This window comes from Martes martes (assembly GCF_963455335.1).
Source record: "Martes martes genome assembly, chromosome: 13".
In the NCBI taxonomy this organism is placed as follows: domain Eukaryota; kingdom Metazoa; phylum Chordata; class Mammalia; order Carnivora; family Mustelidae; genus Martes; species Martes martes.
This window is the reverse complement of record NC_137901.1, coordinates 2,420,279-2,441,991: the sequence shown is the minus strand read 5'-3', so window position 1 is coordinate 2,441,991 and position 21,713 is coordinate 2,420,279. Positions and strand designations below refer to the sequence as shown.

Sequence of the window (21,713 nt, the reverse complement as noted above, 5' to 3'; positions counted from 1 at the left end):
GCTGGAGGGGGGCACGTGGCGCCAGGGGCCTGTGCCAGCTGCAGGGAAGCTCGTGGGGTCAAGCCGGACTGGCGCCATCTCGGGGACACTACCCGCTCCAGGCTCCCCCGGGCAGGGGGACCAGAATGCCTGCGGGGGGTGGGGTGCGTGCAGGGAGAGAGGTGCTCTTCGGGAAACCGGCGGGCGGTCCCCTGAGCCAGGACTTCCGGTCTCTGTACTCGCCCCTCCCTCCCTCCCAGGTCTCGGGGCTTTGAGTGGGGTTTGCTGCTTGCAACAGAAGCCGTCTTGACTAACAGGAGTCTTCTCGTGAGGAAGCCATAAATTATTACTCCATCAGCGGAAAGTCTGGTTCAGACCAAGACAGAGTCCCGGGTAGGGACAAGCACATGCAGGCAGCCAGCAGGTGGGAGAGAAGGCGAGGCCCAGGCGGCAGGGGACCTTGGTGGCCTTGGGGAGGCAGAGGCCAGCCCTCAGGATTCACAGCAGCAGGCCTTCTGCTCCCCATCCCCCAGGTCCCTCTGGAAGCCTGGACGGATAGCATCCCGCCAACCAACATTTGTAATCTTGTTCCCTCAAGTAAATGCGAGCCAGCGTCATGAGGCGTATTGATAATTAACGCCGTAAACGGAGGAGGGGGGAGATCTGCTGTCACCGGTTGGCAGTTAACTAACTTGGTGTTTTCCGAGCTGAGATCCAGTAAGTACTAACAGAGACTAGCGTGCTCCAGCTCACGGCGACTGAAGAGGTAACGGCGGGACGGGAACGAGACGGCATTTTCTAGCATATTGACAGCATGAGGAAAAAGCAACGTCCAGTGTTGGGGGTTCAAGGAAACGGGATGTCTCCAGGACCCGGAATAAACGTTCACAGCCTCTTCCGTGGGACAGAGGACAACAGAAACCAAGCCGACGCTCTGCTTGGAACAGCCCTTCCAGCCTCCCGCCCTCAGGGGCCAGGCGGGTCAGAGTGTGGGGGAAGGTTTCTGGGAGCGAGGACCTCACCCTGCCTGGCCCCTGGCCACTTCCCTGCCCGGCCCCTCAGCTCCCCCTCCTCCTCCCCGGGTGAGTCTGAGCCCCTCCCCACTGCAGACCCCCCGCGGACTCACTCCTCTCTCCCCATCACACTGCAAAGTGTCTGAGAACAGGGATCTTGCCTTATAACCCTCTGTCCCCAGACCTCGCCGGCGCCTGACACCCGGCAGGTGCTGGAGAAAAAACCGTTCAATTGTTATGTTTAAAATGGGGAACTCCTGCTTCAGTAGGGGAAGCCAAACGTGGCTTACCATGTATGTTTCCATATCTCCCTATTTAGTTCTGGAGGAGAGCAAAACTTGAACAGAGAACACGTCTGACCGATTGTCCCATCAGCTGGAGGTTCATGTCCCGTGTCCTGGTGTCACGCCGCTCTGAGGGTGACCTCAATGACAAGGGTTACTGGAGAAGTAATGCCATACATTTAAGCTGCCATTTTTATTCACTGCAGGTGCATTTTTTCACGCATCAACATCTAAAATCAGGATGCCCCTTACGGTCCGTGGTGTCTTCCAGTAAGAAATGGCGACACCTTCCTTCCTGGGGTAAAATTCCAAGAAGTCTCAGCGATGAGAGCAAAAGCTTGATATTTAAAGTGAATCACCCCGCCGCCAGTGACTGGAGGTCGATGACACGGTCACACAACCTCGCCGTCTCTGCACTACCAGAGCGGGGCGACGAGATGCTGGCACTGTCTGGCTGCAGCCGGTGCGGACCGCTGCCCTGTAGCAACCCCGCGTCCACCGTCTCTTTCTTGCAGGGGCCCCAGGGGGACGGGTGGGTGTGTGAGGACAGACGGGGCCTCCTCCCACCTCCTGAGTGATGAGCCCGCAGAGTGTGCAGAAAGGACACGTTGCCCTGGGACATCCACTGACTAATTTCTGTCCAAGTAAAAAGTTTGTTCGGAGACCTGACGCTGCTGCTGTTCCCCAAATATCAAGTGCGTCCTTACGTAGAACACCTTCTCAATGAACAAAATGCCCACAAGCAAGACAAACATAGTCGAGGTGATGTGTGTCAAACATAATGGAATTTTCATGGTCAAGAAATAGGAGCTTCCGGTAAAACAAAACACAGAACACGCAGGCAGGCCAAGAGGGTCAGTCCCCGTGATCGGGGACCCAGAGTGTCACTGCGCCAATGTGTCCCGATTCTCAAAATGTGGGTGTGACTGCCAGTGTCTAAACGTGTTTCAAGAAACTGTGAGACTCTCAAAACTCAACTGGGGGAGTATTTTCTGGTTTGAGTTCCCTGATTGTGTTCTATTCACTCACTCAAGTTCACGGCGCTGGAATGCAGTCCTCTTAGCGGACGTGGTTCACCTCCACCAGCCCCGACAACATCACAGCACCGGGGACCACACCGGGGGCTCTGCCTCGTGCACCCCGATGTGGGGAAGGCAGCAGCCGTTCTGCTCCTGGTCCTGTCTGCGGCTTCCTGGGACATGCCCAGGACCCGCTTGGCTCAGCACCTTCCCGGGAAGGCAGCTCTGTGAGCTGGGAGAGGGGTCGGCTACATGGATGGAGCCCGCCGGAGCTAGAGACGCGATGAGGGGAGTGTCACACAGCAGTAGTCGGCATCTCTGCCCGGGTGACCCTCAGCCCAGGACCCCTGTGCTTCCCCGCTGTGGGCTTCCCAGTCGGCAGAAAGACGTCACATGGTCCCCACACACTCAGAGTTGGTGACAAGGATCCACGGACAAAGGTCCCAGGACCTAGGATGAGCAGGTGAGAAGAGCACATCAGGGAACAGCAGCCATCCCTGACCCTACACCATGGGACCCTGTGCTGCGCGGGCAGGTGACCGAGCCTTCAGAAAGGGAGGGCGGCTGGGGACAGGGCCCAGGCAGGGGCGGAGGGCGTGGCGATCCCCGGTCCGGGGCTCAGGATGGCGGAGACCAGGCTGCGAGCGAGTCCGGCACAGGCTGCTGGCGACCCAGTGCGTCTGCAGGGAGCAGGGCGGACTCTGACGGAAGCTTCTTCCCTCCCTCTCTTGCATTTTCTTTAAGAGGCAAAACATTCTTTTGGCTCTCAGAATCAACGCAGGCCCCGTGCGGCCGGGCTGTGTAGACGTGCAGTTCCAGCCCTTCAAGCGCGTCTCAAAGGGGCGACTGCCGCCGGCACGGGGGGCAGCAGGCCACTGACGAGGTCCTGCCCGGCCACGCGGTCCAGGGGCGAGTGGCTCTCCACACTCGAGCGCCCTCACAGTGAGGACCAGATCGCTGCTGTCCCATGTGGGTGCAGAAACCCTGCTGTTCTCGTTACGGAGAGGGGGTGACACACTGCGTTTGAAACCATGGAAGTGCTGAAGTATCCGCACAGGAAAGATTACCGAGCATGAGTGTGCGTGTGTGTGTGTGTGTGTGTGTGTGAGAGAGTGTATGTGCGTGCGTGAGCCTATCTGTGTGTGTGAGTGAACGTGAGTGTGTGTGAATGTGAGAGAGAGAGAGTGTGTGTGTGTGTGTGTGTGTGCCTGTGCATGCGGGGGGGGGGTAATATAAACAGTTCTTATAAACCTTGTAGTAATTACTCAGCATTTTTGGTTTCTTAAAAATAAAAGGATCATTCTTACTCTTGCTCTAGGCTGGGTTTGGGTAAATAACAGATACTAGCAAAACACGGCGAGCTTTCAGGATCAAAGTAAAGAACATGAAGAAAGATGAAAACTTGAGTCATGGCCCGTCTCAAAGGCATGTCCCTTCTTATGCGGAATCAGAGCAGAATGGGGATATCAAAGCGGGAGGGCAGGTCTGAGTCTAGACCGGGGTTTCTCCATGTGACTTCCTTGACACTTGGGCTGGGTCAGTGCTCGTTGTGGGGCGTAGCTTTCCTGTGCGTCGTGGGGCGTTTCACAGCATCTCCTGCCTCTACCCATGAGATGCTCATGGGACCTTGCTGCTGACAACCAGGAATGTCCCCAGACACTGAAAAAATGTTCCTGTTGGGAGAAGGGAGTCACTCCTAGTTGAGAGCCACTGTTCTAGACAGAGAGAAGTGTTTGAGAGGGAGAGATAATGACAAATCCATTTGCTAGTGTGTTTGCTGTCAATAAATTCTTTATAAAAATACTTTTTAAGTCATCAAAACTCTTTTGAGTTTAATTTGAGAGGAGGGACAACATGACCAGAATAGAGACCTGAAGGTGAGAATCAGATTTAATTTAGATCAAGTGCCCCGGTGTCAGCGGCTCTTAGATAGGAGACGAGACAAAGACATAACACAAAGACATAACAAACTAGACTTCATCAGAATTTAAAACTGGGCTGCAACTGATGCCATCAAGAAAGGAAAACAACAACCTAGAGGGAGAAAATACTTTCAAATCATCTGATGAGGAACCAGTGTCCAGAATATGTAAAGAGCACCTACAATTCAACAACAAAAAGACAAAACACCCAATTTTTAAAAAATGGGCGAGATTTTGAATAATTTCTCTACAGAAGACATATAAACGGCCAATAAGCACAAGAAAAGGTGTCCCACATTATCCACTAGGATGGGTGCAAGCAAAAAGACGGACAACAGCCAATGCAGAAGTTGAAGCCCCCGCCATTGCTCTAAGTGGTGCAGCCACCAAGCAAGACAGTTAACTGTAGAGTTACCTCATGACTCATCAAATCCACTAGGAGTGTGTGTCCGCGGGAAACGGAAACGCACGTCCGCACAAAACTTGCCTGGGGGTGTTCACGGCAGCACATTCTTAACACCACGTGGGGGAAGCAACCCCAACGCCCCCCGGTGAGAGAGTGGGCAAGAGAGTGCAGCGTCTTCCTGCAGCGGAACATATTCGTTAACGGGCCCCTCCCCGTGGATGAGCTTTGGAAACGCCATCCTATGACAGCAGCTGGTGGCCAATCGTCGCGGGGCACAGCGACACAGTCACGTCCGTGAAATGTCCGGGGCAGCCAACACTAGACGGACTGGAAGATGCTGGTCCTGGGGCCCGGGGGGTAGGTGGAGGGGGACGGGCAGGGAGTGCTAGCGGGTGCCGGGTCTCTTTGGAGGTGACAAATGGGTTATAAAATCAGGCTGTGGTGCCGGCTGCATGATCCTGTGAACATGCTAGAACGTCCCAAGTTGTGCACCTGAGACGAGTGAACGTTATGGCACGTGACTTCGCCTCAACAGAGCTGTTTATTAAAGAAGAACAACACGGCCCAGGTAGCCGGGACCCGGTGAAGCCCGGGCAAGGAGCCCTTCCTCACAGTAGCTGGCTCGTCCGGCGTGGGGACCCCGTGGGATTCAGCACCAAGATCCCAGATTGGTTTTTGAAATGTGGGGAATGAAAATTTTGGAAGAATTTATTCTAATTCCTAGGCTGGTTAGTTCTCCATCTGGTGACAGTGACTAATCTGAATGAATTTATGAGCAGAGGCACCGAAAAGCCTTTTTGTCCAGACCTGCGGAGCCCAGAAGGACAGAACAATGACGTGACAAGTCTCCGGGAGTGTGAGGTCAAAGCCAGGCCTCCTCTCCCGGACCTGTCGTCGGAATGGCATCCGGAAAACACGGCGAGCCTTTCTGATGACATGAGTACGTGAAAATCCAGGTTTTGCTTTTTAAATCAAGAAAGTGTATAAGAAGAAATGAAACGTACGTCCACACAGAAACTCGCACGTGAGCTCTTATCCCAGCAGGGCCGTTCAGCCGTAAGACAGCAGGAGGCTTGGACGGACACAGGACGCCGTCCGCTCCACGGAGGCAGCCGGAGAGAAAGGCCACACGTCATGTGACTTTATTCACGTGAAATGCCCAGAACGGGGAGACCCAGGGACAGGAGGACTCATGGTGGCCGAGCGCCGGGGCACGGAGCCTGAGGGGAAAGCAGCACACGCTCTCTCTGGGGTGAGGTCAGTATCTAAAGTTGTCGAGACCGTCCTGGGTGTCTGCGAACACTGAAAACCACTGACCCGTGCGCTGTCAGCGAGTGAGCCGTACGGCCCGTGACTTATAGCTCCAGAGAGCGCGTCTGAGAAGCCTTCCGAGGTCAGCGCGCAGGCGGCTCCCAGGAAAAGGTCCCAGCGCCAGGGCAAGAGACACGCAGCTCCGAATTCAAGGGAGTTTAGCGGAGCCATCCGCTTCCGGAGCGGCTCGTGTAACTACTTAGTGTTCACACCACCGTCTCTGCCAAGACCATTTTGTAGTGTAATCAGGACTGCCGTGTTCTTCAAATAACGAAGGCAAAGACATGAGCTCAGAGCTCGATTTAAGCGCTGACTTTTAGAAGTCGCAGCAAAACAAGTATTAACTCGCATCAGGGTAAAACTGTTTATTGAGGCCCGTTGCGTAACCGGACATACTGGCTTCTATTTTAGGAACACAAATATCTTGGCATTTTTTTCCTGGAAGCTACTGCTCTATCAGCTGGTCCGGTCTTAAGTAAGGACAGTCACATAAGGAAGGGTGTGAGGGGGAGGGACAGACAGGGACAGGGAGAGAGAGACTGGCCGTTCAGGGCAGCTCTTAGAGTTACTGGTAGTGAACTGCACATTCAATTAAAACGCACTAAAGGTAATTCAGGTAATTAACACATTCATTCAGTTCAAAAGGGTAAGTTACATTCCTGAGAGCAGAATAAGGGATGGAAAACTCAGACCTTCTTAGTTTGAAGCTGAATACGTTTCCTTCAGTTTTATGTCATAAAAACCTCAGGGTCCTAGTTAATTCCCCTAAACATGGGACCCTACATAGGCCCGCGCGCGTTCCTGCAACGGCTCGCCGTAACGCGGATCCAGCGGAAGGGCAGTGAGGGCTAACGGTTCTGTTTTCCTGACTGTGCCCGCAGCTCTGTGTCGCTCAGCCCCCTTGCTGGCGAGCGGTCGTGTGGGAATGGTCCACCTCACAGGGCTCCTGTGGACATCCACGGCCCCTGGGAAACCTGCCCCGCGGTCTGGCCCTCGGCTGGCAGAGTCCACACCATCAACCGCCATCATTTATTTTACAAACCTTTATCTCCTATGTTCCATACCTTAGAAAGGTGCAAGTAAAATCATTCTAAGTAAAAAGCAGGTTTTAATGACCATATTAATGCAGTAAGAAAGAAAGAGAGGGATTTCCCCCCCGAAACTGCATTTTGGCGCCTTTGCTCTAAGGGAGCAAGCTGGCACTGCCCACGGGATCACTGCTTGTCTCTGCAGATGCTCTGTTCAAAGCTGGACGCCGCTGTGCCCGCGACCAGGGCGGCAGACCTGCCCCAGCGTGCTCTCAGGGCTGCAGGAACGAAGCAGGCCGCCTCCTGTCTCTCCCCATCCAGCACCAAGATGAGTCACCCGCGCTCCATTATGAGACTAAGTACGCTTCGAGAATTTCCACGCACAAGTGCTGATAGGTCCGACCACCGGAAGCAGTACGACGGATCCCTCATTCGGAAAAGGCGCGTTCAGGAGAAATTTTGTTTTTCAAGACACAGACCTTCTCTTGTTTCATAATTGAAGATAAAATTAAGTCAGAGTGTAGTCAGATGAAGATAAGAGCTACAGAAATATTCTGAAAAACCTCTTTATGGAGCATGTAACTCACCCTACCAGGTCACGTGGCGGCGGAGCCACCCAGGACAGGAGTCGGTCGGACGGCGTCCTCCGGGTTGCGCAGGAAGCAATGCTTCTGCCCCGAGCACTACGGAAACTGGGACTTAAAAAGATCACCCTGTGTCTCCTTGTGTCCAGAGCACAGTTACAGGCTCAGGAACAAAAACATAAAACCCAAGTTCGGTTCTTTTAAACACTGAAGACCTGACAAGAAAAGCATGAAATACAATGTTCCTAAACAGAGTAACTAAATATTCTGTAATCCAGCAATGAAATGAAGAGAGTCTGCATCTTAGAAAGGGCTCATCAGAAGGAAGTATTTATGAATGCTCTTGGAATAGTGTACAAATCTCGTTATACCTCACTTTGAAATGCACTGCAATAAACCACTTTTTAAAAGGATAAAGTGGTCCTGAAGTAGAATAGAAGAGCAAAAATATTTTGCATCCATTTGTTTAATCTGGAGTCTGAGGGGTGGTCCCTATAGCTCTTTTATTAATTTGATACAAAAAGAAGAACCCCCAAGACCCGTGACTCTGGATACAAAGCACACTCAGTTCCACAGCCGTTGCCAGTGAGAACCAGGAGTGTCTCACGCACGATCTGGAGGCGAGAGGAGCACCGCAAGCCCAGCACTCTCGGTGTCGGGGGAGCAGCGAGGCAGGATGGCGAAGGCGGGAGCCCAGCATTTGGCAGACGCGCCTCAGAGGCCCGTTCATGGTGGCCTCACTTCGTAACGACAAGGACACGCGTACGTGCTCCTGCCACTTCCTTCCCTTTCTTCCTCCCTGAGATGAGCCTGGGCCGGGCCACTGCACCCCGTCAGGCCAAGGGCTCCCGAGTGCCCGCAGTGTCCAACAGCACCCCTGCAGGGGAACAGGAGCAGGGCGCGCAGGGGTGCAGGCGAGGGCGGGGAGGGGTCCCTCCTGCTGGCAGTGCTGGGCTCCCCAGAGGGGCGGCTGTTCACACACCCACAGGGGCTCTGAACCCCTGCCGGGGGCCGCAGGCAGACAGAGTTCAGGAGTCGAAACTGTCATCTTTAAATGAAGCATCTGCCTTCGGCTCAGGTCATGGTCCCAGGGTCCTGGGATCGAACCCCGCATCGGGCTCCCTGTTCGGCGGGGAGCCTGCTTCCCCCTCTCCACCTCCCTGTGCTTGCTGCCCTCTCTTGCTATTTCTGTCAAATAAATAAAATCTTCAAAAAAAATTAAAAAAGCATCTTTCTAAAAAAAAAAAAACCAAAAACCAAATAAAAATAAATAAATAAATACGTTTGACTTTGAGTGCAGAACGGCATCCCTACCTCCTAGCACAGAACCCGGGGGACAGCAGGGCCCAACAAGCAGACAAAGGAGAGGCCCAAGCTGGCCTGGTCGCTCTGAGGTCAGGGCTGGCTGGACACCCCAGCCTCTCTCTTGGGTGAGGAAACGGGCTCGGAGTGGACGTGGGAGTCTCAGGCAAAACCCTAGGCAGAAACAAAAGGAGCCCAGCCTTGGGGGTCGGGGGCTGCACAAGGACAGTGCGACGGTAGTTGCAAGTGGGGGTCCAGGCTGAGGCCAGGGCCAGCGAGGGTGGCGGGAGGGGAGGAGCTGCCTGCCCAGATGAGGGCAGCAGGTGCAAGGTGGCCCACGCAGGGGGCAGGAGAGGACAGCCTGGCTGGAGGGAGAGAACGTGCGAGCTGTGCCAGCAGGACCTTCGTTCGAACACATCTGAAAACAACACTGGAGCTCGCCTTTGCTCTGAACTTGGAGACACTGGTATTTTAAGTGTCTTACCGCAATTATGAGGCAGCACACACCTCTATGAATAACACACGTTGCCGTAATCCTCTAGTGCCACGTGTAGTTAATGTCATTACCGACGCGCCTCACTTCCTTCCTTACGACTTGAGTTTGGTTACAAACACCTTGTGCTGAAGTGTGATTAAGAACGCATTAAATGAGAGTCTGTTTTGCAAGCATCAAAAGCCGTAGAAACATAAAAACGAATTTTACCTAGGCTTTTCTTTAACGATATGATAATTAAATTAATGAAGTCACCAAGTTACCAATTAGGAGAACGACACGTTACAATCCCCCAAGTGCAGAACAGGAAAAGGCGTGCACGCAGCCGCCAAGCGCATCCCACGGAGTCTGGGGCTGGCGGGCTCAGAACATCACACACGCACGCGCAGAAAGATAATTTTACACAAACACAGTCCGGCACAGAAAATCTCTGGCTTCCAAATTTAAACTTCGAAAACCACACTGCCAAAGTCACAAGTGAGAAAAGACAAGAAATAACATTCTATAAGCCGGATTTTTCAGTTTCACGTCGTTAAAAGGACCGTGAGAGGATTGTATTGGATATCAAGAAGTCCTTCCTTAAGAAGCTCGGAGTCTTCGTAGGAAAGGACGGGCTCTTCCCAGTTAGTGTCCAAACCGAAGCCCTCTGAAGATGGAGGGACGCAGCGGCATTTCGGAGCCCCGGCGCAGGCTGACAAATGGCGCTCGGCCAGCCTGGTACTGGACACCAGGGCGGCCGGCAGCTGAGTGAGCGCCGGCGACGACGGCAGGGCCGGCTGGGGGGGTGGTGACCACAGGACCTCTCAGGCCTCCCAGAGCGGCTGCCCTGTCCGACATCCACTGACATCGCCGACGGCCCATGCATGACTCTCCGCCCAGCCATCCCCGAGATCACGTTCTCAGCCGGGGGTAAATCCAACACGGAACTTGAACACCGGTTCATGCGCGGCACGTCGTCACGAGCGTGCTGCTTCCGCAACTTACACACCCGCTGAACGACACGCGCCCCCGCTTCGGCGCCCTCGGTGCCGCGTCTGAATACGAGGGCGAGATCTTGGACTACCCTGCTCACCGGACCCCCGCCCCCGCCCCCCCCGGGCTCTCTCACCAGAGCTGAGCGTCACACACCTAGGGGCGGAGTAAATAGGGAACAACACAGAATGAAGTCAGAAACAAGGAAAGAAGGCCCTGTGCGTCCAGCCAAGAACAAGATGAGACACAGTCTGGTTTCATGGGAGCCCCGGGCTCCTGTCTCCGGCCATGGGCCGGCCCGAAGCCCAAGGATGTAACCCTCAACGACAGAGAGGAGGCGGGGCTGTGGGCCGGGTGGCCTCTGGTGCACAGTCTGCCCTTTCCATAGTTTTACACAAAGAATCATTTTACTGCCACATTGTTTCTACTTAATAACCTGTGTTAAAATATCACTTACACCTAACAGCTGCTGTGGCCCAAAGACAGCAGCCGGCAAATGCGGCCACAGTTTCTGATGGGAACTAACTTTGCAAACGAGCCTTTGGGAGCCTCAAGAGCCAGAACGTGAGCATCTCGGGGGTCAAGCCCAGAACGCAAAGCGGGAGCCATCGGGGTCCTGAGCCTGAGCCCGAGGTCCCGGCGTGGCTGAGGGAACGGGTGCTGCACAGCGCGGTGCGTGGCCACGTCCGAGGTAAGGGTGGCCAGGCGGGGGCCGAGTACGCGTGCGCACACACGCGCACACACACACATACACGCACTCTCTCTCCCTGCCTGGCCCGCGGACCCCACGCAGGTTTAGGCTGCCTGAGGCACTGCTTCATAATCAGCCCAGTGTTTTTATGACGGGGTGTCGACGGGTGGCTTTGTTCCTTGTTACTAATTACACCTTATTTGTGTCTTCTGTGATCACGTGTGTTTGTAGACTGGTTGCCGCCCCGACTGACAAAGGTGTGAGCGTTCTCCTGTATCCGATGAAACAAAATACCCACTTCTATTCCTTAAGCATCAGAATCCAGCTTAGGGTCCTGTCTCTACACAGAACTGTGACGAGGGACTGTCTCTGGGCCGGTCCTAAGGGCATGAGCACTGCTGACTCAGCACGTTCTAGGCTCTGCTGGAACGTAAAGCTTAGTCGGACGGTTCTCTAACGTCAGTCACAAATTCTGCATCTCGGGATGCCTGGGGGGCTCCGTCAGTGAAGAATCTGCCTTCGGCTCAGGTCATGATCCCAGGGTCCTGGGATCGAGTCCCACATTGGGCTCTCTGCTCAGAGGGGAGCCTGCTTCTCCCTCTGCCCCTCCCCCTGCTTGTGCTCGCTCTGTTTCTCTCTCTCTCTCTCTCTCTGACAAATAAATAAAATCTTGAAAAAAAATTCCACATCTCGAACAGAAGTGTCACCAGCATCCCCAGCGGCGGGCGCTGCGGCCGTACCCCACGGGGCCAAACCCCCGGCTGGCGGGTTGGATGTGCTCCCCCTTCAAAGGTGGCCCTGGTTCTCTGCAAGCACAACTGGACAAAACCCAACTGTGAAAAGGTGTTTCACGGTACCTTCGGCGACCTGTTCTCAAGGCAGACACAGGCCTGCTCAAGAGTTTTCCAGAAGTGAAATAAGGTTATTGCCTGTGACATGTTTTGGAACGTTCCTTTCCGAGGGCGTGTTTTCCACATTATTTTATTTCTCCTTTTCAGGCGCTCGCTGCAGTTCTTTCGGGATAAGTCAGGAGAGTCGACCGTAGCGCGCCTTAAACCCCGAAGCCGTCCGTCCCAACGTGCGCTGTTGTACGTGCACAGGGCTGAGCTCTGTCCCGGGTGGAGCGTGGGGGACACAGAGCTGCGTGCTGAGCGGGGAGGGGCGTGTGCGAGGACGTGCACCGGCTGCGGGAGCGGAGAGCGCCCCGGCGCCCTCCTGGGCAATTTCTGGTATCTGTGTGTGTGTTTGTGCTTCTCCAAGGATTTCACTCTCTGCATCCAGTAGGAGCTTCTGAACGAAACTCAATGACTCTGAGAGAGACCAGAGTTCTTTTCATTGACAAAACGGGTCGACACTTGGTAGGGTTTCAGGAGGTCTGAGAACCAAGGTGACCTGGACGGAGGATGCAGGAGACCGCGCTGCCCCTCCGCACGTGTGGCTATTGACATCTAAAGTATTTAAAATTCGATAACATTTAATATTTGGTTCTTCAGGTTCTCTAGCCACAGATCACCTGCTTCTTGGCCACCTGTGTCCGGAAGATCGTCCCATGGTCCGCAGTGGAGGCGGAGAGGACTGCTTTACTGCGTGCGTGCGTGTGTGTGTGTGTGTGTGCGCGCGCACGCACACGCTCATGCACGTGCGCGAGTGTGAGCTAGAGAGACACAGACAGGCCGGGGGATACAGAGTGAATTCTGGAACTCTGCAGAAGACACGCTACCACGGACGTCGGCCGGAACCTCACTAGGGATTTACTCCACGTGGCTGAGGTGTTTCCTCAATCTGGTACAGGCCTGCGAGGATGTACCTTCCACGTTCCAGATCCCTAAGCTTTTAAACAGATATGATTCACTTAAAAATGACCCGAGTTCTCAAAAACATTTCTTTATGCGACTGGCCCAAGAAAACAGAAATTACACACATATGGGTCTAACAACGGCCCAGGTACCACAAGCCCATCAGAAAGGTAAGTATTTCAGGTGAATTCAGCACCCAGTGGCCGCACAGCCCCGCCACACGATGCTGCAGGCTGGGGTCGGGGTGTCTGCAGGAAGTGGCTTTCTTCGTAAGCCCACTTCCATTCTGCGAAACAGCTGTGGTGACAGCGTCACTTTGCATCAGAAGTGTAGGAGGACGTGTGGCATCGGGAGGAAACAGCGCCACGGCGTTTGGAGGTCTGAAAGGCTCGGCCTCAGTCCCACCATGCCCCTCTCCCCGTGGCATGGACAGCACCCTGCCTGGGGTTTGCGGGCTGTCACCCGGCTGGGGCTGGCGGGGGGGGGGGGTCCCCTAGGCACACTGCCCATGGGCTGTGCGGGGAGGGGATGCTGAGGACACAGCCGCCAGCAGAGCTCGCACGAGCTGGGCCTTCAGCGAACCTAATTTCTGTGTGGGGAGGAGAGATGGCAGCATGGAGCCTCTCCCCCTAATGATGGCTTCAAATAGGATGACTTCCCACTCCAAGGCTGGTGCGGCCAGAAGAGAGGCTTCTAAATGGGCGAGAAGACCCGGCAGCGTCCCACAGCTGGGATGAGTTGCAGGATGTAGGACTCCGTCAAGGAAAGGCCTTGAGGAATTACCCCGTGGACGGACCAGGGCCGCCCCCCGCACAGCTGGGCTGTCAGTCCTTTCAGAAGAGACAGATTCTCCCACCAAAGCGAAGGCGGTCCACACGGGACGGGAAGTGCTGTGTATCCGCAAACCAGCGTCCCGTTTCTCAGGGTGTCGTTCGTCTACCGTCTGGAAGGTCTCGTCAAGCGAATGCGTTTTGATGATGATTAAAGACGAGGATGCCTTTCTGGGGGATGTGGTTATCCCTGGAGAGGCAACAGGCGGGTGCATACGGCCCGCGTCTGGGCGCACTCGGCTCCGAAGAACGGCGGGGGTAGCTAATCGGTCTGACTGGAAAACCAGGCGGAGAGGTCACTCCCCACTGCGAGGTTCGGGCGTGAACCTACACTTTGCAGGCGCTCAGGTTTTGGTTTTCGGTGTGGTATATTTTTCCTTAAGCCAATGAAATAGAAACATCCAGAAACATGGGGAACTTGTGAGCCAGGTACAGTAGCAGGGAAACGCAGTCCCACGCTGAGTGAACCCCAAACCCAGGGCAGCCCAAGTAACACACGTCATCTCTCTCCTGCGTCTCTGCGGTACACGGACCCGACACTGAGGGCCGGTCACATGCAGATCCCACGCCGAGGGCCTGCTGCAAATGGACAGTCTCTCCAGAGGGGCAGGTGGTCCAACACCTTTCATTCAAGCTGACAAAAGGTCCTGAATCCCCGCCGTAGCCAGGTGAGACAAATGTCTTCTGTCCCTTGGCCAGGTTCCCTACCGGGCTCCCCAGGGCCATCCCCCAGGTACAGCCTCCCCAAAGGCAAGGAGGCTATTTTTAGCTCGTGGACCCAGTTTTCTTCCAGGATCCTCTGTGGGGGAGGCTGCTGAGCACGTGGCGAGTCTCAGCCAGACCCAGGGGCTCAGGCAGCGAGTGTGGGTGTCCTCTGGGTCCTCTAGGGCCGCCAGGGCGCGTCCTTCCTGGGTCTGTCTAATCCCCAGCATAAACAGGGACCAAGTGACAAACTGCTGATAAGTCAGCGAGCCAGCACCGTCCGGAGTCTTAAAAACACAGGGAACCAAAGGCAAAATAGAGCTTTTTTCATTTCCGAAGACTGGGAATGGTTCACGGAAACAGTCCCGTGGCTCCTCCCGTGGCTGCGGTCTTTCTCCCTCACTCTCACCCCCAGATGCTCTGCTCCGTGCCGGGGCCACGGGAACGGGGCTCTCAGCCGCCTGGCCTGCGTCCTGCTCCACCAGCCACTAACGGGCAAGGGTGGAAAGGCGGCCGTCTCTCTCTGCCTTCTGGAACACACCCCTCCCCCTGGCATCCCGACGTGTGCTCCCCAGGGGGACGGAGAGGGTGGTGGGAAGACCGCGAGGTGCTGAGTCACGGGAGAAACCCAACCCAGAAGGTCCTGCTGGGAGGGGACTCCTTCCCCGGCACTGGACAGAGGCCGAAGCTGGAGCCCATGGTCAAACCCACCCCATCACGGGACGGGTCCTCGGCAGGGGTGCGGGAGGTGAGGGCGGGGGCAGGCGAGGAGAACGGAGGTGAGACGGCCCCGCAGAGACCCTCCTATTCACAGGTCAGCCCGGGACCCTGACACAGACACTGCTGCGACTGTCCCCCACGTCCAAGTGGGCCGCACGGAACCCCTGCGGGAGCACACAGAAGGGTGCACAGCAGGCAGCGGACCACGTCGTCTCACTCTATTCTGGTGCCCTACGTGCCACGGATCATCTCAGACACTCGCTCAGAAAGCTGTGCGCGAGTAACCTTTCTCTCCGGTTACAAAAACAAAAAACAAAAAAACTTGCAGAGCTTTACCATGTAACGATCACCAGCAGACACCAGTGTCCTTAAATCCCCAATTTCTAAATCACCCAAATGTTAAACTGCAGCTTTCAGAAGCAAGAGTGCACGTATGGGCCTCCCTGCTGCTCCGCCGTCTTATTTTGGGAGAACTAACAAATTAAGAGCATGTTTCAGTGACTCACAGTGTCAAACACAGGAGAGAACCGTGAGTCACAGAGTGGTTTTTAGAACTGGGGCCACGAATCCATCGTCAGGAGCCTGCGGTCCCCCGGGGCTCAGAGGCGGCCGGTCCGCACGGGCGGCTGCTGTCCACTCTCACCTCCGGGGGACGGAGACGCAGCTCCGGGTGTGGACCCCGCCCCACCCGACTCACATCTAAACGCCACTGCCGTTAGAACAAGGTGATCAGTCGTCCGGTTTGGGGTTTAAGAATCCACAAGTCACCCCCCCATTCAGTATGAACTAAAATCATTGATGTGCTTATAAAATCAGTCCCCCCGTCAGCGGTGAAGGGAGGATTCCAAACCGATAAGGACGTGACACGCAGCGAAGTCCCTTCCAGTTCCTCTTGGGCCGGAAATCATCTGTCAAGACACTGGCTAACGCTGTAGCTCATGAAGGCAGCACAGGAGCGAGAACAGGGGAGCCCGAAACAAGTCTGGAGAAGGACCCGCGGCTGATGCAGGAAAGGAGTCCAAGAGGAGCAGAGAAGGACCCCCTGCCGCTCAGGTCCCGGTCATTCATTCCGAACCCTATGGCAAGCGTGGCGGAGGGGCTGTAGCGGCTGCTGCCCAACCCCGCCCCAGGGCGTCTGGAAGCACTTCCTTGTGCAAGTGGCAGAGGGGCGGCCCGCCCTCAGCTCCAGGACGGTCGTGAGCCCCCACGCGTCCTGACTGTCACACACACCAGGCTCTGTCGACGTGAAGTACCGAAGCCGGGCAGCGATTTCCCGTCCCTGCCCCCACGACAGGGAGGGTTCCACATTCCACACACAGGGTCAGCCCTGTTTCGGCATCACCTAAAATGACCCTCGATGGCAGAGAAGGTCCCAGACGGAGCATGAAGCCACCAGGTGCCTGGCAACCGGTGGCCCCGGGGAGGTCAGGAGCCAAAGGCTGAGCCTCTGTTCTGACACATGCCAGGGGAGTGTAGGGCCGCGCAGAGAACCGCCCTCGGGAAGAGGAGCCGATGCCGATACAATGAGGGGGACGCCATGCGGGAAACACGGGGATAATTTCTGACGATCTGGAGGGATTTGGACCGTTTTTATGTGCATTTTCTCCTTTTGCTTATCTGTACCTTCCAAGCATGGTAGAGCGACCGAGTGGACAGGGACGGCGGACAGCGGGCACCGGAAGGGCCAGTCCAGTAAGAGTGTTGTGGGTTGGGGTCCGGGCCAAGACGTGCGGGTCTTGGTCTCTGTGCTCAGGGCCGCTCTAGACGTTTCTGAGATGGGGGTAATATCCCCCCCGTTTCCGAGGGAGCCCTGCAGCTGCAATCGGTATTTGGGGGGTTGTGCTCCGTGACAATCGGCTCCCTTCTTACCTTGGTGCCCTTCTCCGCGCTCAACTCCCGCTTTCCCGCGTGGTTTCCCATCCTGCGCCGATGAGCTCGTCAGAAGCTACGAGAGAAACACAAGGCGTTGGCTTTAAAGCTCGTACCCTCAGAGTTCCTGCAGTTTCAGAGCCACAGTCCTGTGAGATACACCTTGCCGGTTTCTGAGACGAGAAAACTAAAACCCCGACAGGGACACACCGGAAGCTGTATTGGCTCGTTCCACCTCGGCTTCTGATCCCGACCAAACTGTGAGGACGTGGGACCCCAGCCAATCCCCACGCCCTGTTCAGTGACAAAGACCCCTCAGCGTGTTTCCTCATCCTGGACAAGGAACCCGAGTCCAGACCCCTCGTGGGTGGCATCCACCCCGTGGCGTAGCGCCGGGGCGGGTCCCTCTCCTCCCAGGTGCGCTGAGCCGCGCTGAGAGCAGACAGGGCGACACTCCAGAAGAGGAACGGCCCATCTGGGCCCACTGTTACGGGAATCATGGGGGCACAGAAACTGCAGGGTCAGACCGAGGACGGCTCAGCAGACAAGTAAGTATCCCAAGAATGTGCACAATCTGCCAAGAAGATGAAGTTGGCTTAAAAAAACCTGCTCCTCATCTGTTTTTTTCTAACATAAACTTTAGCAGCAAATTCATGATTTTTCACCCCAGAAGGCACAAAACTGGAGAATTTACCCAAACTCATTGTGCACCAATGGCTCACCCACCCCCATCCTTGGCTCTGCGATGACCTCCAGGACCCCTCGCCCCATCACCGTTGACCAACCCCTGGGCGCAGGTGCTGGTGTTTAGGGACAGGTATAAAGTGTCATTGTCCACGAGGAACTCTTTCTAAACAACATGTGAAAACCATGTCCCTGTGGAACGTGAAGCAGCTGTCCTTGGAGGGTACAAACGGGAAGGGTTTCTAAAACGGTTCATATGCCTGGATAAAAGGAAAGTCTGGCTCCCCAAGGGGGGAAAGGGAACTTGCTTAAGATCTGAATTTTTCCAAAGTCTCCCATAGTCCTGGGTGCCTCTGAGTGACCACGAAGGATGCCTTTGCCCTTCTCCACGAGGACCCCGACTGACGGCTGGATGGGCGAGAAAGGAAGTGATGACATTTTCGAGTGTCCCCTCCCAGGCTGTGTGAGTCCCTGAGCAGCTACGGGGTGGAGACCCTAAACAGCCAACGCCTGTGGAGAGAACAGCCTTCCCGCCTCACGCTGTAAACGGAAACCGGCCCAGGCGATGGCATGTCCCGTGAGAGCCCGGGAAGAGAAGGTTTAGGTGAAGCGGCGATGATGAGTTCCGGCAAATCCAAGGCAGCTGTGGTGGCAATGAGACGTCACCCGCTGAGGAGAACCGGTAAATTCCGCACGGTTCATGCATGTGAGTGAAGAAACCCCTTGTGTTGAAGAATGTGCGCTTTTAAGGATGCAAGTGTACCTCTGCAGGTCCCTGCGGCCTCCAGGGTGGTTCCACCGTCTGTCCACCCAACCATTTAAACCGACCGTCTCAAAACCCTCGCGGGAAAGATGGAGGTAGGGCACACAGTACTTCACTTGACGGGCACAGAGAGGGAAAGAGAACTTGTGTTTGTCCTCTTGGGGTCTACAGATTAGTCAGCGAGTGTGAGTCGGTGTGTTCTCCCAGGAGACGTGGGTCTGAAAGCAGGGAGCAGCCGTCCCTCTGAAGTTTGGCTACTTTTCCATTCCTTGTAGGGTTTTAACTAGATATCGAGAACTTGCCAGATGCGTAGAATACACACACTAACAATACACTTAATATCTGTGGATCGCCCTCCCTGTTTTAGAAATAAGAATGGGTTGTACAAAACTAAACACAGACAATAACGGGTATTGTTAAATGTCTATACCACCCAGAGCAATCTACAGATTTCGTGTGATCCCTACCAAAATACCAATTGCCGTTACACAAAACTAGAACAAGCGATCCTGAAATTTGTGCAGAACCACAAAAGACTCAGAATAGCCGGAGTGATCTTAGAAAACAAAACTGGATGCATCACAATCCCAGATTTTGAGAGATATCACTGCACAGTACAGTCGTAATCAAACTAGTATGGTACCGGCACAAAAACAGACACACAGGTCAATGGGATGGAATAGAAAGCCCAGAAATAAAACCATGATTATATGATCAATTAATTTTGACAATGAAAGCAAGAGTATGTAATGGGAAAAAGACAGTCTCTTCAACAAACGGTGTTGGGAATGCTGGACAGCTCCGTGCCGACGAACGGACGGACGACTCTCTTTCACCACACCCAGAAATAAAAGAAGAAAACCCCGAAAGTCCAAGTTGTTGGTTTTAAAAGAAATTAACTATTTTTGCCCACGTTCCACAGAATGGATGAAGAAGATGTGGTCTATATACGATGGACTATTACTCGGCCACCAAAAAGAACGAAATCTTGCCACTTGCGACAACACGGATAGATCTAGAGGATAAAATGCTAAGTGAAATAACTCAGAGAAAGACAAACGCCGTCTGGTTTCAGTCCTACGTCCTACGTGTAATTATAGAGACAAAACACGTGAACAAAGGGAAAAAAAGAGAACAAACGGAGAAACACTTAACTTCAGAGAACACACAGACGGTCACCGAGGGGAGGGGCGGGGGAGGGGCCAAACAGGGGAAGGGGAGAAAAATGAAACATAACTTCTTTTTTTTTTTTTTAAGATTTTATTTATTTATTTGACAGACAGAGATCACAAGCAGGCAGAGAGGCAGGCAGAGAGAGAGAGGGGGAAGCAGGCTCCCCGCTGAGCAGAGAGCCCGATGCGGGGCTCGATCCCAGGACCCCGAGATCATGACCTGAGCCGAAGGCAGAGGCTTTAACCCACGGAGCCACCCAGGCGCCCCAAGACTTAACTTCTTTTAAAGCCAACAACTTGGACTTCCAGGGTTTTCTTCCATCTGAGCGTAAAGAACCTCACGTTACCAACCGTGTTCTCCCCTGGGCAAAGCATGTCCTGCCCCTCACCCCTACTTCCTCCAGCCAGCGTCCCGTCCCCTTCTCCCCAGAGTGATGTTCCCTCCTTCCAGAAAACAAATCTCGAAGAATCTAACCTAAATCAGAATCCTGTGGGGTGTGTAAGTATTTGGGGGCTTGTGGACACAAGTGGAGCTCTTTTTGGACAAAGGGCGTTTGAGGCTGAAATCCAATGACAGACGTGCGCCCCACCCTGACCCTCTTGGAGAAAGGTAATGCTTCGTCCAAGCTGGTCTGTCCTGACCCAAACTTCCTCAGACTTCAAAGCAAAACTTGAGGCCGCACTTGGGAGTGTTGTTCCTGAAGGATTTAATCCGTATTTAGAAAGCTCGGGACGACCGGACCTAGGGTAGATGGACGTCACAAAAGTCCAGGCCAGACTTCTGAATGCAGAAGCAGAGCTGACCGCCTCTCGGACTGATAGCAGAATTTATTTTACATGTACCATTTTGTGCAGGCAGATTCTCGCATTAAATCGCAACGTGCACCCTGGCCCGAAGAGAACGACAAGACATACGAGGTGAGAAGTGACGTGGGAACGTTGATGAGAGCCTTCGTCATGGACGGGGCCTTCCAAGGCACCCGAGGATGAGGGGCATCTCGTAGGACTGTGGGCAAAGCCACAGCACGCATACGAGTTTGGGCACCAGCTTTGCTGGGTCTCACTGCGCCCTCACGAGCTAGCAGAGCGGGAACGCACGAGGGCGAGGCCCTGGGACGGGGAGCTCACTACTGCCCGCCAGCCTCCCGAACACGCTGGAAAGAACCAGCCGCAGACCAACCAGTGGGACGCTGGCCGGTTGTCTTTAGTCCATTGCATTTTTTTTTTTGAGTTTACTTATTTATTTTTTAAGTCCTCTCTACACCCAGCGTGGGGCTGGCACTCCACGACCCCGACATCGAGAGCCGCCCGCTCTCCTGACCCAGCCAGCCGGGCGTCCCTGTTCCATTTCATTTCTGCAACTAACTGAACAGGAAGAGCGGAATTCTGGACGTGTGCGACGCTGCTCGGAGGCCCGCTGACTCTGAGGAGTCTTGAGTAACGAGAGAAGCTTCTTGTGAAATCATAAAAAAGGGAAGTGGGGGTGGCCGGGCGGGGCGTGGAACTGAGCACAAGACCTCGGTCTGCACGGGGCGGGGGGCTGCCTCACACTGCTTAGGTTCACGTCCCGTTCCAGAGGGGAGGCCTACACGGCCCCCGGGGTTGCTGGAAATTTCCATAACACGTCCGTGGGCACCCACGCCGCAGCAAGCTCGGCGCCCAGCACCCTGCGTGCGCCGTTCAAGGTCACAAGGCCGATCGTGCGGCCTTCACGGTTCAGACTTCACCCCTCCTGCAGCCGACGCCACCCGCCGGCCCCGTGGTGGAGATCCTGAAGGACCCCACGGACGAGCCCCGCCACGGGCGGCCGGGAGTGCAGGTGCGCGGCGGGGCAGCCGGGCGTGAGGGCGCGAGTGAACACAGGGCGTTGCCGAGGACTGGAACCGGCCGCGTCTGGCTGGGCTTCTGGCACGTCAGAGCGAGGTGCCGTCCAGGCCGGTGCTGTGCGACACGGGGCAACCAGCCCCACCTCTCTGAGCCTCCCATTCCTTCCCAGCGGTGAGAACGAAGCAGCCGTGGGGCTGGTTAGAGCGAGGGTCAGTCTCGTCGCTGCTGGTTTCTGTCCTCGGGTCCCTCCCAGCAGGTGCACGTGATCGTGGGGGTGGGGGGTCGAGCAGCCGCAGGACCGCACAGACTCAGCCTTGGGCATCCGCTCAGACTGTCCAGGTGGAGG

The 21,713-nt window shown here is 55.1% G+C and overlaps 1 protein-coding gene across 2 annotated transcripts in view; it reads right to left on the bottom strand.

Annotated features, from left to right (window-relative positions):
- MBP (myelin basic protein) overlaps window positions 1-21,713 on the bottom strand; it is a 103,609-nt gene that overhangs the window by 67,525 nt on the left and 14,371 nt on the right. For both annotated transcript variants that reach the window (XM_080821993.1, XM_080821992.1), the window contains exon 2: window positions 16,922-16,997. In XM_080821993.1, coding sequence (XP_080678119.1) covers window positions 16,922-16,972 — 51 coding nt within the window. In that variant the 5' untranslated portion in view covers window positions 16,973-16,997. The remainder of the gene's footprint in view (window positions 1-16,921; window positions 16,998-21,713) is intronic.